This window comes from Dermacentor andersoni, chromosome 3 (assembly GCF_023375885.2).
Source record: "Dermacentor andersoni chromosome 3, qqDerAnde1_hic_scaffold, whole genome shotgun sequence".
Taxonomy (NCBI): Eukaryota; Metazoa; Arthropoda; class Arachnida; order Ixodida; family Ixodidae; genus Dermacentor; species Dermacentor andersoni.
The window spans coordinates 55,210,509-55,229,734 of record NC_092816.1 but is presented as its reverse complement, the minus strand read 5'-3'; the positions used below and the strand labels follow the sequence as shown (position 1 = coordinate 55,229,734).

Genomic DNA, 19,226 nt, shown 5'->3' with positions numbered 1-19,226 from the left:
CGCGACCTCCGACTTAGTAGCCCAACGCCACAACCACTACGCGACGGCGGCAGGTCCGTTCCGATTAGAGTGTGAAAACAGGCTGTCAAACGAACGACAACAAAAAATACCACGTTATCTAGGGTTCATCACTTGTGTTTTGCAATGAGAAAAACACAAGGCATTGAACTTTGCCGTTTACTTAGTCGCCCTGCGCCCACTTGCAGGTTTATTCACCGGTTAACTCCGGAGCGACAAAATAACAGTGCAGACCGACACGAACTTGTTTCAAGTTCACTCGCGTAACGGAAGAACGTTTGCAGGCAAACAGCACAAATTTATTTTGTACGGGAACTCGACGCTACTGCAAAGCTCCACTGAAAGATTACACCTGCTGTTCTTCAGGAAAAACGTGGTCACAAAATAATGATTTGCAGCTCCGACATCGACGCTGAAATCTATGCAAAACGAAGCCTGATATATATATATATATATATATATAGAGAGAGAGAGAGAGAGAGAGAGAGAGAGAGAGAGAGGAGAGTGTATTAAGGAAACGCAGACCGTCCTCAAGCCTGGTACTGTACTCACGGATAAAGATAAAAAAGTAGAAAAATAGGAAACTGAGTTGTAATGACGAGGGCAGGCAGCATGAATGCAATTGTTTACACGTTCGTGTTCGAAGGGCGCGTTCACAGCCTCGAATCTAGGCCGCTGTTAACGAAATATTTTAAGAGAGCTTCGATGATGCGCCTCACTGATATGTCCGGTCAGTGACCCAGTAACGCTTTTTTCACTGAAGCGGAGCTAACGAAGTGATCAATGCTTGCCGTTCACGGTCACACTGGGGTCCCGAAACAAAGTATATGTGCTTCACTGTCCCAGTTACTTTGCACACACCACAGTCTGATGAGTGCGCGTGTCGGACGCGATCCAAATATTGCCGTGTTAACGCAACGCCTAGCCTGTCCGCTGACGCAATACGCTTAAAACCGTACTAATGATGCTGTCACATTTAAAATTACGGGATGACGTTGCGTATACACAAATGTGGCAGCGTAATTGAGTCACAAGCGTAGGCAGCGCATGAATGAGAAGCTCCAGGAAGGTGGCCGACCTGAACCGAAAACCGTTGTTTTTTTTTCTTCTTTCTATTTCGCACGGCAATGAAAACAAAAAATCGTAACATTCTGGCTCAGTTTCGGTTTGAAAAAAGATGAAGTCTTTTCTTGTTTTTGCGGTTTTCAATTTTTGTTTCAGTTCCGTTGCGATGCCTTGTCAGAAATACAGAAACAATATATCGTCTTAATGTCTTCACATCATTCCCATGCGATTCGCTTTTGAACAAAGCATGGTTTGTCATCGCAGTAACGCTTCCATGTAACTATTTCCCACACTCTTCTCGCGTGGAAGTAATGACAGCTGTTCCGCAAATGTAGTGCCAACGCCGACGACTTTTCTGCATAACCCGTTAAAAAATATTGTCAGGTCATTCGTCTTATCCATTTGCCGACATCTTTTTATTTGTCTAACAGGGAACGCTGAACAACCTAATCAATCGGTAAAGCGTCGCTCACTCAATAACTCTCTTGGCTCACTTTCTATCGTTCACACAGTCCAACCACACTCTCTCACTCTTCCTTGCTAACTCCTCTCTCACACTCAATAAATCACTCTCTCCCTAACGCGCTCTCCCCCACTAACCCATCCTCTCACTCTCTTTTAATGGTTCACCAGCCTCAATCGGCCACCTCTTCAACTCTCTTTCTCACTCCAAAACTAGCTCACTCAGTAACGTTTAACGCTATCTTTCGCACTCAGTTCACTCAGTCTTTCTTTTTTTCAAACGCACGTACGCATGCCATTCACACGCGCATCCCCTCCACCCCGAACCATACAGACACATTCTCTCTTTCTCTCTCATACACTCACGCTCACTCATCCAATGAGCGACGTCTTCTCTCACCCACATTCACCTTCTCTCTTTCACTCAATCATTCACTGCCGCACTCTCTTACGACATCCCAGCCAATGACACGTTTGACGCCCTCGGGAAGTTTCCCGTGGACCGACCTAGGCAGGAGCGCTTCTTGTCGAGCTCCGCCAGGATGCGGTTGTCCTGCTCCAGCTTGGCCATCAGGCCGTCCAGCTCCTGCATCGTCACCGTCGACCCTGCAGCGGCAACGACGCTCCGTTCAAGACTACATGCGCACTTCGCTTTTGCGTCAAACGAGCCTCTTCGAGCACACACGAAAGCCAAAATAAAATGTGAAAAAAAAACATACATGCAACCCAGATTTTTTCATAGTTGCTCAGAAAAAGAAACAACAAATACTGCTTCACAAGGTCCAGATATAGGTATCGCGTCTTTAGGACATTATCGCAGGAAAGAAAAGGTCGTAAGAAAGAGCGGTAACCACGTGACCCACGACTCACTTTGCAGGGCCCTTGGCCTGAGCTGAGAGCAAAGCTGGCTTGTCCGATGAGGTTCTATGGAGAGCTGGTCGATGGCTGGCGATGAAAATGAAGATTCTGCAAAGACAAAGGGCAGGGTAATCGCGCAGAACGGGTCAGACGCAAGAGTGCATAGGCTGACTGAATGTCGCTGGAAACGCTGTATAAGGTGCCGCTTACAGAAATATTGTCACACGCGTTTTTGTTTGCGAGTTGTTCAAAACAAGGCGGCAAATATCTTTCCCGACTTCCAGCTCATCTCTCTGTTCTCTCCCCCCCCTCCCCCTCTATCTCTCACTTTGCAACACAAGCAAGCAAACAAACTAACAAATGAAATGTTGAGTCTACTAAAAAGTCACTATAGAGTTGTACTTTTGCGTTTCTATGCAGCAAGTCTAATCGAAATCTGTTCAGGCACTACATACGAAAACAGTACGGCTAGAATACGCTACAGAGGAAGAAACTGCAGCCATTGTCACTCACTGAGCTGCGATTGGAGAAGGAGCGCAGCGACCGAGGCCGACAGCGAGTCCGCGCCGGTCGCCGACATGCCGTAGTTGGCGGCTTCTCCGGCCTCGATGTTTTGCCGAAGCCGCTCCAGATTGGCCACGGAGACCGGTGAGCCTGCAGATACGCCAGCCGCACGGAGTAGTCGTCAACAATAGCAAACACTTTCGGCATAGAAATGTCGTGCTAGCGAGTGAGTACGCAAGAGACGTACGCAGGCGCCCTGGTGAAGCGCTGGCGGTGTCGCGTGACACACTACTTAATCAAAACGAAGGGCGCTTGCGTTGCAATGAACGAGTCTATTCCCCGATTACCCGCTGGCGTACACATGTTGGCAAAGACTTGATCGACATGACCATCTGGAAAGCATGCTTTTGAGGAAGATAGTCGTGTAACACCAGATTGTTTCTCGCTCCTTATGTTTTTTCGCAGCGTCGCAAAAAATGCCGCCACTATACACACGGAGCTGCTGTTGTCGGATATGTCCCCTGCGTTTCCGGTGCACGTCTACGCCAATACGTCTTCACTATGCTAGAGCTACTTAATTACCGATGGTGTTTTACGTTACAAAGGTGCACAGTCGGCTACGGAGAAAGTGGAAGGACCCTAATCAAATTTGACCACCTCGTGTTTTTTGACGCGCACCTAAGTGCGCGAACTGATTAACAGTGGGCGAACAAGGCATTCCGTTGGGGCAATCTTTTTGACAAGGATGCTTGTCTTCGTCAGGGCAGTGAACACGAATCGGCCATTTTCCTGTGAATTTCTGCCATTGTTTCGATTTAGACGCATGACCTTCTTTTTTTCCGCGTTCCGCCATCATTTAAAGGTGACCTCAGCGCGGTCAGGAACTTGTGTCCAGGACTTGGTGAGGAACCTACCAGCTTGTGTTAAGCAGTATAACATCAAAACCGATGCGCAACCGAGGCGAGTAATTACTCCGGCACGGTGCTCATGAAATGTGCACTGAGAACAAATGATATCGCGCAAAAGGTGTTTCGTGCATCATGCACTAGCGTCCACATTTTACGGTGTTCATTTGATCGTTGCGTTAAGAATCGCCATGAAAAAATTTACCCTGTAAAAAAAACAGCGCACCAGGCACACACAGAAGCAAGAAATAGACGGCACCTTATATTCAAATCGCCAACATCTCTTTCTATCATTTGTGGTACTTAAAAAGAAAAAAAAAGGAAAAACGAGTGAAAAAGCCACGGTCCTAAGTTCTGCCGGTTGAAATTGTCACGCACCTTCGTGGTTTACAGGCGAGCCTAACGTGTTAGGCACAATTACTGCCATAGGACCACCACGGCGGAAAATCAACGTTTGCAACGGCTTACCGATGGTTGCCCTGGATTTCTCGAGTTCGGCCAGGACCCGGTTGTCCTGCTGGATCCTCGCCAAGATTCGGTCCACTTCCCTCGTGGTCGAAGTGGTCGCAGGGGACGCTCGAGTCAACGACAACTCCGTGCTGTGCTTGCCTGCGAGATTGATTGGTTTTCCTATACACACAACTTTGCTTCCGCATGAGGCTTCGACAGGCGACGGTTATAAAACGTGGCAAACAGCGAAGAGTGACTTGAAAGTGTACAAGGAAAACGTGCATCAATTGGAGAAGTTCATGAATATATACATATACACTTGAGCTTCTGTCGAGTGATTTCTTGTTAGCTCAAAACCAGAAACGCCGCCAAGGGCCGGCGTTTGGCAGGCGGACTAAGGGAACTGGCAGCGTTCGCTTGGGTTTGTGAATGTAAACATGTATACATTGTCTAAAGACAATCAATATACTGTGTGAATGCCTCCATGTATTTTCGTCTAGTCAACGTCTTTTGTAGACATCTTGTAGACAACTTATGGACATGCTACCCATCCCACAGAAGTGCATGACAGAGGAATATGACGAGGAAAGGCATAGAGGTCAACCAGATGGACGTGCGATTTGTTACCCTACACAGAGAAAGGTAATCCAAGGATGGAACTAGAGGAACAAAGGAGAAAAAGAGCACTGATTGTGCGCGCGTCCTGAGCTAGCCATCAAGGCTTCCGGTGGTCACTGCGGTCTATCGAGTTCAGAAAGTGCTGAAATTGCACGCATCGCTTTCGGAGGGCCTATAAGGCACAAAGAAGACCAGATTGTTGATGCATAGACATATCGCCATAATTTTTATAACCTGTTCGCTTTCTATAAAACTACTGGCGTAGCAATGCGCATAGCGATAGTCGAGTCAGGACGACGAAGGAAGAACACGTGGTACCGCACGACGGCACGCACCTGCAAAACGTCCATGGTGATCAGCTCTTACCGAATGCGTAAAAAGCACCATGGCCGAAGCAGAGCGGCGACTTGTAACGTCGACCGCCGCATTAGACAGAAACGTTAACAGAATTAGACGCGCATGGGCACAAAGCGCAAGTAGTGCGCGTGCGGATCTATGGGAGGATGCGACGTGTAGTTATCTGCACCTTTTGTAACGGTCACTAAATATGGCAACCCACTTTGTGATGGCGAGTTTTGATACGTTTTGAATAGATATGCCTTTGTTCTATAGACGTCGCCAGTAACATCTTTTGGGGGTAACGCAAAAAAAGATGTAATTAAAAAGTAAGTGCCACGCCACATCGTCAAAGAAAGCTCTCGGGAGAATCAGGGCAACTGTAAACGTGGATGCTACAGAGCCACCTTAAATAAACGGGTGAAGGTGGTAAAAGCTAGTATAACATTTTAACGACCTTCCAGAAAGTTTCCGTGGCTTAAAGAAAAACACCGATACGCCATCTTTGGAATACCACATTTGATCAAGCAATACACAAAAATAGAGGCTAAGCAGCGAAGGTAAACTCGGAAAAAAAGAAAGAAGAAAGAAATCAGAATATAAGAAAGCAAAAGTGTTTGTACTCACACTCCGAGAAAGTGATACGTCGAGGGTCACGTTGGAAATAAAGCGTCAGAACTAAAAGCAAAATAAACAAAAGAAGCAAAAATTAAATGGCGTTTACCAGCAAGAACATAAACATGCGAGTACTGCCTATTTGAAATTTTGCACTCACTCCCTTCATACGAAAAAAAAATTCTTAAGATTTTCGCAAACATTTAGGAAATTGCACCTCCTGGACAGAACACACCCTTTTCTCGAATTCGTTCCATCGCATGTTGATTTCTTCCAGAATTACGATTTCTAAAATGCATCATTAAAACAGGGGTGAGGTCGGCGGGGTGGTGATGACGATTTATTTGCATCCCCTTTGAAACTAGGTGGTGACAATTAGTCACCACCCCGTCTGCCTTTATCACACCACTCCAAAGGTGCGTTTTCATCCCAGTGGCATCTGGCGAGCGCGGCACAACTGACAATTACAGGCCTCCGAGACCTCAGATTTGGAACATTGCACTTGTGTCGGAGACCTCAGAGGCAAATTCGCAGCTACAGCTAGGCAAATATGTATGGCCTTCTTTTTGCGGGCTGCAGGGATTATGTTCGCTTGACTACATTGCAGTCTCGGAGGAGTCAAAATGATAGTTAGCTGGGACAACCCACACATGCCCAAATAGACGTTATAATCGTAATGATAGCTTCCGAATCGGGGCAGATTCCTATTTTTTTATTTCTCTCCGTTGCTAGTTTTAGACGACGTGATTTGCGGGCCTTGTTAGGACCAATGCAGTGCAATGAGCTGGCTACTGTCAGTTGAATTTTTGTCTCCGGCAGGTCGTGACCCGATTGGATTGTGAGATTTTCTTCTCAGTTTCCGCATAAAACAAAGCACTTCCATCCATCTACGTTCTAACGAACATGTTTCTAACGTTCTAACGAACGAGTTTCTTACTGAAAATGCTAGAGGTAACCATATTGCTGCAATGGTTCAGCTATATACCATGCGAATAATAAGCACGCTGGATTTGTCAAATATTTGTGCTTGTGGCTTCAAACGTTCCCACGCTTTTATTTATTACGCTTTATTCGCTTTTCTTGGCCTAACATTTCAAGCCATCATATCTTCCTCTACGCCAGAAGGCGACAACGCTCAGCGCAAATACGTAACCATTTCGAATCATTGCAATTTCAATTCAATATTTCGTCAGAAATTCGCTCGAAGCCACGAGCACGAACTTTAAAGAAATCAACTGAATAATTATACTCGCTGATCCCTATCGCGGGCAGTCATTCCATTTTTGTTTGTTTTATTTATTATCTCAGAGAATATGGGAAGTTGAGCTGACAAAATGTGCGGTATTCTGAATCTGCACGTAAAAAAAAAGAAAAATAAATGCCCTAAACGAAACAACAATATAAATTTGAAAAGAAACCAAACAAAAGAACGATTTAAATTACGAAAGAAAAAGAGAAATAATCAAAAGCTTTCTCAATCACTCAGGGTGCCAAAAACAGACCCACACAGCACATACAGTCTACAGGCATACCAATAACACCTCCGACTAAGTTACTCTGCCTTTCATTCTGTATTTGTTCTGTCTTTCGCCACCCCTAGTGATTTTTTGCAGGAAACTCAGTGATAAATAACATAGGTAACGCGGTAGTAGTACATGACCAAGCTGCTCGCTTTAAGGGGCCCGCCGCACCTGAGGAGCAGGTTAAGGAAGGAGTTCCGGCCCCTCCTCCTGCAGCCGATGCCGCGGCCGCGGCCAGCTGCGAGAGGGCGTCGGTTCCGGCCGAGCGGGCCATGTCGAGGAACGGCCGCGAGGACGAGGTGGTCGTGGTCGTGGTGGTGATGGTGTCCAGCAGGGGCGTCGGCGAGGCCGACCGCGCGCCGCCGCTGCTTCCGCCCCGCGGACTCGAGCTGGACGAGCGCTCGGCCTCCAGCAGGAGGTGGTCGGAAATCTGCAGGCTCGCGCGGTCGCCCAGGTCCGAAGGCACCACCTTGACAGAGAGAGAGAGAGAGAGGGGCACCGAGTTGCGAGGGTGGCCCTTGACGCCTTGTCGCGCTCTCTGCACCGCTCTCGATGCGACACGAAGAAGCTAATCGCTTTCACAAGCATTCAACCGTCGTCATCATTGTCACCATGATCATCATCATCCTATATATGGCCACTGCAGGACGAAAGCCTACGGCAGCGATTTCAAGGTACCCTTGTCTTGACAGAGGTATTTTCGTGTATTCGTGTCAACCGGCCAACCGAAGGACGATGATAAACGTCGCGTTTCGAGGTGTAAGTGCGAAATATGACCAAAGAGCGCCAGGCCGGCCAACCACAAGTATACCGTCTTATTGAAGAAGGGGAGGGCGATGGGGCGCCGAGTTGGAAACTGTGCATCGCCAATTTCGTGCGTCGCATAAAGAATACCTGCAACCCACAAACTTTTAAGCCTGCAGTCTCGTGACTCCGACACGTAGGTACCGCGCATGTTAGCGTACACCGCCCAGAAATTATGGTGGTTGTCGAGTAGGTGCTATACTATGCGTTTAAATCGAAGCGCGAAAACGCATCTTCTATGGAGACCTGCGCGCATGGTTTCGATTTAGAGCGCACGTGCTCGCTCACGGCGGCTCGCAACAGTCTAAAGAAGAGTATGGCAACTCTTCACTGAGCTCGTGTGTGGAAAGGCCTACACGACATAGTCGCGCTAACTCCTATATATAGCAGTCCACTGCGGAATACAAGGAAGCGTCCAGGCTGAACGCGCTGCCAAAGCTGGACACGACACTTCGAGAGAAGTGGTCCAGACACCTTTCCCGAGAAAAGACGCGGCGACGCTGTTACCAGCACACGCTTCTATTTTAGGACAACGTATGCCGGATGTTCCGATAAGATCAGCCACCGTGGGCCACGACTTGGGCATTACTAAGCAAATTCGAACACCGCACAACCTGCAAAACACCGGACACTTTCCACCCCTGCGACCTTATCCCGGGACAATGGCCATGCTATGCTGAACGCGCCCGTTTATGTGATATTGCCGACTCTAAGCACGCGATGCGTTAGGTTAGTCTTCAGAGGGAGACGTTCTGGGAAGGCTGAGTACAGTTGACTCCGCTCCCCTATAACCACGGGTCGCAAGTCTTGAACGCGGTAGCAAAGGGGTCTGCAGCGCGGGACTTCACCCTCCTCCTCCTCCTCCTTGTACGTACACACGAAAGAGGCGTGGTCTACAGGCTCTCACCTCCGCAGACAGCGAGCGACCGGCCCTCCAGGACTCCCTGGCCGACCGCGTCCTGTGCTGCTGCATCTGCTGCCGCCGGAGCGCGGCCATCTCCAGCACCAGCTCCTCGTGCAGCACGTTCTGGAGCTCGCATTTCTTCTGCAGCTCGCGCACCTGCGCAGGCGGAGGAAGGGGGGAGGGGGAGGGAGGAGGACGCGCGTGCGTGATGCGGTTATCCGCGTGATCATCGACGCCAGCAGTTTGTGGCGGACAAGTCGCCGAGGACACCTGCAGCATCCTCGGAAGAACTCGTCCGACTGAATGTGCCGAGTCAAAGGAAGCCACTCGCGTAAGGCGACGTCACACCTGTGTAACTTTGTGAAAGACGTTTTTCAGCTCAAATCTACGGTCTTCTTATTGCGGCGTGTATAGGAAGCGAACCAATGTGGTAAGACCAGTACAGGAAGGACGCTCTTTCCTCGTCTGGTCTGACTGCACATTGTTTCGCGTCCTATGAAGAGGAATGGAGCTCCGTGCTCGGGACCTCAGACCTTCTATATCAACGCAGGGCCGTCCAGATTGCCCGCGACGCGGCGCTGAGGCTCGGCCTACCCGTCCCGACGTGGGAGCGGCCCGCTGCTCTACCGTCTCGAGCGGTAGCGTGCCTCAGAACCTAAATAAAGGCAGCTGTCTGTCTATGGCGCCATAGTAAGCATGAACCAACTGGATCAGCAACAAGTAGTGATAACTACACTTTTCTGACTTTTCTGACGGTATCCGCGGAAGCTATCGAGATAATTGTTGTTTGAACTATTAGGCATGAATTTGACGTTAACTTCTAAAGCAGCGAAACACGTTGAAGATGACATACACAGAGGTTCATGGCGTGTCGGTAGCGGCGCCGCATGTCGGACAAGGCGGTGGCGGAATCCCTGCTAATCTCGCAACTCGGAGCTCTATTCGCCTCTTGATTGATTCGAATGAATTGAGCGGGATGTCTTCTCAAAGGCTGAGAAAAGTTCATTAGCTCTAGATGAGTGTGTCGTATGAGGAAAAAAAAGAGAACTGTTCTGACTATTTTGTCTTTAACCTAGATGAGGCATTGCGAGATAACTCAAATATTCAGTTCCGTCAACAGCGAGCCGTAGAATCTCAGCAGACCTAAACGAAATAGCTCAGCATCTAGATTACCGAGCAAACGAGACAAAATCTTTAAAACACCCTTGTTTAAAGTCTTGGTAACGCACAGTTTATAAAATCCTAACTTAAAAAAAATCTAATACCTTACAAAAAACTACGCATACTGCTGCAGCTGCTGCTCTGCGCAGCTAGGGAAATCTCCGAGGAAGTCTTTTTGGCTCTCGTCTAAGCTTTTCTGTTTCGCATGCGGGCTCGATCCTCGCGATATCCAGGCTCTCAACACGACCAGCGCAGGGACGCGAGTGCAGTTCGCCGCTGTTTGTTTATTTATTTTTGTTCGCTCGTCCTACAACTACGGCCCGCGTACACCGACAGCCCCCACGACATCTCGCAAAAGCTTCGCACCATTTCTCGCGCTGCACAGCGAGAGAAATCCCATCATCTCCCGGCGCGGCACAGTCGAGGCACGTCCTCGGTTTTCGTTCCAACCATCGGCTTCGCGCACGGCTCCTCGTTCCCATCTCGGTGAGCAAAACTAGAAATGATTTTAGTCTATCCCGCGCGTAAGGGCCACAGCCAAAAGAGAAAGCAGTGAGAATGCTTCGCCCGAGAGCGAAAAAAAAAAAAGGACGTTCAAGCTATAGGAATAAGACGCATGTATGCAGCGGCGCAATTCGCAGCTTGCCTAAGTCTCCCATCGTCGCTATACGGAGATGGGGAAGAGCCGGTGAAATTTCGATCTTCTGGGGTATTGCCTTATATATATTGGCGGACCTCCATCTGGGAAACTCCGTTCTGTGCGGAGAAGGCTATAGTGCTCGCGCTAGCCAACCGGTAACGTTAGTTGGCTGCGTGCTTAGGAGAACGAAAGAAGGCTTGCCCCCCCACCCCTCCACCCCAACCCCCGCCCATTGTGCTCCCCTGATCCTTCCGTGAAGCTTCCATTCAGTTGGAATAGCGCGGGAAAGGCGGGTCATACGCGGATAAAGCAGGAGAACACATCGCATTACGAGTTCTGTTGGGCTTACGCAAACCACAGATTTCACTCCGCTACCAGGAGTTGGTGAGACGAAGTACAGCGTATATCACAAAGGGGGAGGTAATGCACGAAAGTCTAATAATTTCCCTCTAGGACAGAATTCTAAAAAAATGCAGGGCCAACTAAACCGGAAGCTCTGCATTTATAGAACGACAGTAAAACCTGATCATAATGAAACAGGATATAACGAAATAATCGATATATTGAATTCCCCTTGAAGTCGCCATATAGATTCGTAGTGTACTACATGCAAAAATGGATATAAAGAAGTAATGGATTCAACCGATTAATTCTGACTCCCCCTTTAATTTCGTTATAACGAGGTTTTACTCTATTATCCAACTGGAAACGTAACTTAAATGTTTGTTATCCAAGATATCAATATTTAGACTAGGGGGTCGTTTTGTGTGTGTACGAGTTCAGTACCACGTTCTGCGGCATCACCTAACGCATTTTAAGAACGAACCGAACGAGTGAAAGATAGTGCTAACAATTAGCACCAGCGAGGACCAAACAAACCTTGACGGCGAAAACACAAACTAGAACAACGAAATCGGAAGGCTGCGCTAGACGGTGACCAAATGTTAGAAATTTGACGCGTCATAGCAAGTAATCTGCGGGGGAAAATCCATAGCACTTTTACGTAAAACCTGATGACGGAACACTTTCTTTTTTTAATTTGTTAGCGGTTTCTATCCTTCCTTCCACGTTCCACGTCACCCGCGTTGTCAGCCACACTATTTCTCAAAAATTTTGAAGCCCCACCGCGATTGACAAGAACTGCAGCTATTCGCTGTCGCGCGGTTCCTGTGAAACAACCATCGCTCCGAAGCTGAACGTTGAAGTCGAACGGTGAACATACTCTTTACGTTCTGTATCGGTTCACCGTTCAATACTTAATAAGTGGTCGCTCCTTTGTTTTCCTAAATGACCCCACGTGCGTTTATTTCGAGAGGATTGCGGAAGCGAGCATCTACGCTAAGACTCTTGAATTCGCAGAGCAAATCAACAATACGATAAAACTCAATAACAAGACAGCTCTCTCTTTTCCGCGCATTAGTCATTTCATTCTAGTTACTTTTATTGCTTCTCTTTCGTCGCCGATGGCTAAGACATTTATGCAACAGTCACGTCTCACACTTTAGCACTATTTCAGTGTCGTATATATTTTTTATTGCTTGGAATAACTGTTTTATTTTTATTTTCTCTTTTTTTACATTGTTCTTCTTTTACCTGCTGCATCGTTTGCTGTACACTTCAGAGCTGCTGGCCTGCCCTGTCTTCCTGGATTTTCTTTTCTTACCCCTATAGTATTCTCTATGTCCCATTTTTAGGTATCCCTGCACCTTCTGAGAAATTAATTCTCTACGCAGTGACCCCAGCACATGGTTCGAAAAGTTCTTGTTGCTGGGTGAGCAACAGCTCGGAGACTTGCGGAAAAAAGAAGTTGGAGAAGGCCATAAGAACAGCCTTAACCAAACCGAGCCAACATCCACCAAAAAAATTAAAGAAAATAGACTAACATTGTGTTCTTTATTTAAACTAATGTAGCAAATGAAAAAGAAGGCAAACGCGAGTCGACGGAGCAGCTACTTCCCGCAGGTCGGCTTTCCCCCGTCTTCAATTTCTATTGGCTCCGTGCGCCGTCGGTGAAAAGAAATCGAGCGCCTCGGTTTCCCTCGTTCCTCTCGCTATAACCGTAGTAAAGTTTCACGAACGCACAGACCTCTGCGGTTTGTTCAGTGTCTCGTAGCACGTAGCACCTGAGGACTGACAACTGGGCGAATCGGCGCACTTGACTGCTATGGTGAGGACAACGCCACTAGAGGAAGACGCCCACACAATGCGCAGCAGAAACGACCGGACGGGAGCTGCACCCAGAAATACGGTTTCATTTAGCACGAGGTGTGTACACTTGGCACGGAAAAAAATAAAATAACGTGAACCGTGAGGAAGCCAGTAGCGCGAGCTGCCCTGCACAGCAGGCGCGTATAGCGGCTGGAAATGACACAAGAGGCTCGCTCCAGCCATGCGCGGGGTCTGCGGGTCGGAACTCTCGGGGCCACGACTCTGATTCCGCAAAAACTTCGGTTATGAGTTCAGCGCATGCGGTGTTTTCTTTTTTTTTTCTTTTTCTTTCCCCCGATGAGGGCGGCGTGAAGACGCAGTGTGAAGCGGAACGAGGCAACAGAACAGGCGCTGAAGTCGCAACTAAAGTGCACAAGCTATAAAGAGGCGCTTTTCAAACTTTTCCACTACGTACGTGGCCTCTTTTACTAGCACCAAAAATACCGTGATCCCTCCCCCCCCCCCCCCCCCCCACACACACACCTTTATGTTAAGTCCTCTGAAAATTTACCTTTTCTTTCTTTAATGGTGCAGGTGCATTTGCATTTCAAGTTAATTAGGATATTTCGCACAGCTGAGAGAGCTGTCAAAACACTTGTGAATGTTTTTTTTTTGTTTTGTTTTGACGAGGACTCATTTAATCACGTGTTTTAATGAGAACGATGTATTTGCTTTCTTTATGCAACTGTATCTGCTGAACTCCAATTCTACAGTTTCGGCGCGACAAAACTGGCTGTGCGGTTGGGGAGGCCGTGTTCGGCAAATTTACCCTTGTCGCAACTGAAGGTTTGGATCCCCGTTTGGCTTGCGGTTTCGCCGTCTATCTTGCGGCTAAGGCTAATACCACACTTTGCAAAGTAAACATAATTCCAGGGGCTATATATATATATATATATATATATATATATATATATATATATATATATACTTATGTTACTATTAAATAAAACGGCGTCGAAAGAGTATGGGCACCGGGACTGAAAATTCATCTCTGTTCCGGCAAGCAGGGTGCCCAAAGATAGCAGCTGGATCCTCCATGACCCTCAGACAAAATGGGTCGCGACCCATTTGGGGGTCCCGACCCGCACTTTGAGAAACGCTCCCATAAGGTACACAGTGACGCGCGCACGCTTCGTGTAACAACAACAACAACAACAACAAGGAAAAAAAACGAGACCTCGGTTACGAGAGTCCAGCCCTTATATCGTCGCTCGCCTCGTCGTTGGCGAACAGTTCACACATATATATATATATAAGAAAAGCAGCAGCACGCTATACCCTACCCTGGACTCGAGCGTCTGTATGGTGAGCAGGTGCGCCGCCTCGGCGGAGCCCTTGGCGGCCGCGGCGGCCGCCTTCGCGGCGCGCACCTCGTGCAGCGCCTGCGCGTGCTGCCTCTCTAGCAGGCGGCGCTGCTCGGCCGCCTGTCGCAGGTGGCCCACCAGGGTCTCCAGGGCGGACGCCTCGCCCCGGGCGGCCTCCAGCTCAGCAGAGCGCACGCGCAGCTCCGTCTCCGCCTGCGGGCGACGACGACGACGTGACACCACGCGACACGTCACTTCACAAAACTGCACTCCTCTACATGTGGCACGCGTTGAGGGCGCTGTTGAGCAACGCGGCTGGGTTGGGCAAAAGGATAAGACCACAGAACAAACGCAGCGACAAGACAAAGCAACAACAACAACAAAAAAAACCTGCTTGCGTTGCGCCAGTTCCTTCGCCTCCGCGCATGCGCGTGCGACGAGTGTGCGCGCCGTAGAAAGTGCAGAACAACAGTGTTAAAATTACTATTGTTCGTTTTATGCCCCAAACGCTCAGACGTGGACTTTCGCACTGCGATTTTGCGCCACAATACATGTAACTAACTAACTAACTAACTAACTAACTAACTAACTAACTAACTAACTAACTAACTAACTAACTAACTAACTAACTAACTAACTAACTAACTAACTAACTAACTAACTAACTAACTAACTAACTAACTAACTAACTTTTACACCACGTTCATGTAGACGCACGCATGCATACGATTACGCACATTGATACGTCACGTCAATCTTTTCCCGATGGAGCACACACGTGCTCCATCGAAGGCGTCAACATACTCAGTAGTGGCGCACGACAACGCAAAAAGTCTAGTTGTGAACGCGCGGTTTTCGCGTGGAGTGCACACATTTATTAATCATGTGCTACATTTTTGTCGACAACGGTCCGGAGCCGTGAGTGTGCGTATGCAGATACAATGGAAAAATCGTTCGCCAGTAAAACGAAACGATCGAATTCAAGCTCTTTTCAAATCGCCAGAAGAGCTGAAAAAAACAAAAACGAAGGTGTGAGCACTGCGCACCTTCGAGAAAGAAAACGACAAGCTCCTTTTTCTTCGGATGTCAAAACGGACCTCCCGCAAATTTTTGTAGATTTTTTTAAAGAATGTGATTATATTTCATATAAGTGGAAATATAGTAGCCGAAGGAGTACTATTTACAACAACCCCAGTTGGACAACGGTTTAATCATACCTGGCAAATCTTTTTCATCTAATGTATTCTCGCACGTTAGCTTTTTTTTTCTGTTTTGCAATGAAAGACCCTGCATGTTGCAAGCTTCCGGCATTTTGCACACCAGATAAGAGGGGAAACGGCGAGCCGCGGTCTGCATATATTCAACAGTTTTTCTCTGCAGCTAACGACAAAGTTACGAATCGTTTCCGTCATTTATTACTTGAATGATTACACGTGTCCCTGCTTGAGGCATGACACGCATTCTTCTTCCATTGAAAAGATAGAAAGAGGTGCCTCCTACGTTGCGCCAACCTCCAAACATTCATTTCTTTTTTCTGTCGGTGCAGTAAGTTGCCAGAACACGGCACCAGAAGTTTCCTGGGGCCGCGGGTTTACTTCTGCCAAGGCGCGTTCGAAACCGGCTATATTAAAAAAAAGAAGCATTCGGCCTGATTACGCTAGAAAAAGAAAATGCCAGAAATGCAAAGAGGTGCGCGCAGCTGTCACTGCCGCAAAAAAGGGCTCACCTGGGCGTCCTAGGAAGGCATGCTGAGAGAAGGATAACACAGCGTCACACACAGAAAGAGAAAAAAAAAGATGTACGAGGCAAAAAGTGAAAATCGAAAAAAAGGGAAGTGACGCTGCAAACTTTCGTTTCTTCTTTAAGAAGCCGCACGAAGGCACAAGAGAATAAAAAAAAAATATCACAAGGCGTCGCATAACCTTTCAACTACAAAACCAAAATGACCACACGTTGTTGCCAAAAAAAGGTGAAACGATTGATTTCACCAACTTTGGAGGTATATAAAAGAAGATATGCGCGGCTCTGCTATCGCAAACACCAGAGACCACCAGAGGCCAATAAGGTAGTGCCAAACCTCACACAAGACGATGAGCAAAACGTGAACATGATGAATGCAGGAGCCAACGTTTCGACAAGTGGACTTGTCTTCTTCAAGGCGACATATCTCCCGCATATCCCGCATTCCCCGTCTTTTCTCTAAACCTCACACAAGACACACGAGGGCCGGCAACGCGTCCCTACGGCGTCCAAAGGCGGACGCCGTAGCCAACGCCGTCGTAGACGCCGCGGTTGTCCCCACTCTGTACGGAGCGGCAGGCGAGGAGGACATCGGGGCGCCCTAACAGCCGCCGGAAAAGAACGCCCGTCCTACCTCGCCTTACGCCCCTGCTTCGCCCGCCAGGGGAGAGAGCACGCATCCGGGCATCCGCATTGCTCGCTCTTGTGCACGCCACTTCTTATCCTCCGATACGCTGCACCCACCCTCGCCGCATCGCTATGCTGTGTAATGCTATTTTTATACTCTGCTTTCACTCTCTCTCTCAGCTCTCTCTCCCCCAGCTCACCGAAGCTGCGCACGTGAAGAGAAATCCAGCGAGGTTCTAACAGCTCCACTGTAAAACTCGAGGTGTGTTGAGCATACCCAACAGCGTCACACTGTGCACGAAATCACAGTAGAGCTACGAAGTACGCGACTGATGAAAGTGTGCTGTCAGCCATAAAGCACGCGAGCGCGATACCTGTCGAGACGTCACGCCCATCAGTATCTAAGTGCGCCATTGGATATCTATAAAGTTAGCGGTGCTTAAGTTTTTCACCCAGTTTTTCGCATTCGGTCCGTGAGAAACGCACTGTTACTGATAAACAAAGATTCTCCTTGACAGGAGTCTAATCACTAGTTCAAAGCAGGCTGTCCAAACCTAATGCCACCAGGAGGAGCTAGTGCTGGAACTTCAAGCCAGTCTTTTTCTTTTTACGAAAATTTTAGCTATCGCCAAGCGGGGTCAGCACAATTGTAGTCACTGACCTGAATTACTCGAATAGGCGGACATTACTTGCTCAAGAAATCGAAATGCGCGATTGGCAAAGTAACACAACTTAGAAATTGAGTTATTGACTTATTACTTTACGCCTCGTATTCTAATTTACGAGCCGTAGTCGGTGAGTCGGCAAGGCGTGTATACTTCAAACGAATTCTCGGGATAACACCGCTTTCGAGGTATTGATTTCCACAGTGTGTGACGAAATACGCAGACGTTACTTTTATTTTTGTGTATCAATGTATAAAACTGCATTTTCTTTAAAAAAAGGTAGGGGTGCAACTGGGAAACTTAGCCGCGAGTATTACGGTTCATGTATTTGCAGTTTTATAGCTAATGGTGCCTGCTGCCTTGGTACACCTCCACACAGACAGGTTCAAGTAGACGCGCGAGTGATGCAATTTGGAAGAGAAAGTGGCAGGAAATTTTAAAGGCAAAGCGTAGAATACGAACTAGCAACAGCTTGCTAATATACAGGACCCTGAAGGTGTTACCAGTATTGCTCCGCAGATACACCTAGTTGTATATTTAAATTTTACTTCAGAAACAGGGGGAATGCTACACTCATGAACTCTATGTACAAGGCGCATGTCTTATATTTAGGAATTTAAAAAAAATCTCAGTTTTGCCCGAAAGGAGGAGAATTGGTAGCGATTAGCAAAGTATTACACGCCTGCACTAAGTAAGATTCGTAGCTTTATCGGCCGTATACTTGCAGCAGACATTCGCTTACTAATTAAATTCGCAAGCGTGGTGACACGCGCCCCACGGGCAAGAACGAACCGATCTGACTAGATGATCGCTACCACACGCTGTCATAACGCTGGCGTGATGAAGAGCGCAAACCGAGGGGCCCATCCTATATGCTGCCTCTGCCTTTAACGCGTCTCCGGAACTCGCGATTACGTGACCTGACGGTCGAGCGCGCGCGAGGTCAGCGCACATGCAGCAGCCAGCCATCTCGGCTCGCCCAAACTTTGCACCCGCCGGAGATTGCCTTCACTATTGGACGCGGTGGCGCAAGGTTGGGATAAAGGAGGAGACGGGCCCACTCATTTTGCCGACCCTCCGCCAAATAAACAATAGACTGTCTACCTACTATTTTGTGGTGTGTATGTATGTATGTATGTATGTATGTATGTATGTATGTATGTATGTATGTATGTATGTATGTATGCATGTATGTATGTATGTATGTATGTATGTATGTATGTATGTATGTACGTACGTACGTATGTACGTACGTACGTATGTATGTATGTAAACCTAATTTTCCTGCCAATGGAAATAGTTTAACTATTCTCAAAGCCCAATGAGCCTTCCGTACGTTACGTGAATAATAAAACTTCAGCCAGTTGCCTCTTAACAGTAAAATTATATAGGCTCACGTTCGCACATGCTCGATCAATGTGTTGTTTGATGTGGCGTCTGTTAGATATACGCAGTGAACAGAGAGAAATATTTTGTAAGTCTCCAGAGAGCCTAGAAATTGTGCAGATAAAATTTCACGAGAGCCTGCAATCAGAATACCCAATGCGCCAGGCAAGTTAAACAAATCGAATCTCAGCGGTTTAGGTTTGTGAATTCGTAACCTTATTACAAGACGTAAGGCTCTGTAGTTTTGGCTATTGAAGGCATTGGTCAAACACGCTATAGAGATGAAATCATTGAAAAGGTCGCTAACTTGCTTATTGCCGTGCATGCTTTCTTTGTCAACGGTGATACAAGAAGCCCTGATTGAACACATAATAAGACGGGTGAGACATCGCATGCGATTCTTACGTCGATTACAACGTTACTTCAACATCTTTCA

The 19,226-nt window shown here is 47.6% G+C and overlaps 1 protein-coding gene across 4 annotated transcripts in view; it reads right to left on the bottom strand.

Annotated features, from left to right (window-relative positions):
* Rbp (RIM-binding protein) overlaps nucleotides 1–19,226 on the bottom strand; it is a 410,709-nt gene that overhangs the window by 71,661 nt on the left and 319,822 nt on the right. For all 4 annotated transcript variants that reach the window (XM_055063294.2, XM_055063288.1, XM_055063302.2 and 1 more), the window contains exons 8-15: nucleotides 14,352–14,585; nucleotides 9,063–9,215; nucleotides 7,523–7,820; nucleotides 5,844–5,894; nucleotides 4,281–4,421; nucleotides 2,917–3,057; nucleotides 2,416–2,511; nucleotides 2,053–2,151 (exon numbers count right to left, since the gene is read on the bottom strand). In XM_055063294.2, coding sequence (XP_054919269.1) covers nucleotides 2,053–2,151; nucleotides 2,416–2,511; nucleotides 2,917–3,057; nucleotides 4,281–4,421; nucleotides 5,844–5,894; nucleotides 7,523–7,820; nucleotides 9,063–9,215; nucleotides 14,352–14,585 — 1,213 coding nt within the window. The remainder of the gene's footprint in view (nucleotides 1–2,052; nucleotides 2,152–2,415; nucleotides 2,512–2,916; nucleotides 3,058–4,280; nucleotides 4,422–5,843; nucleotides 5,895–7,522; nucleotides 7,821–9,062; nucleotides 9,216–14,351; nucleotides 14,586–19,226) is intronic.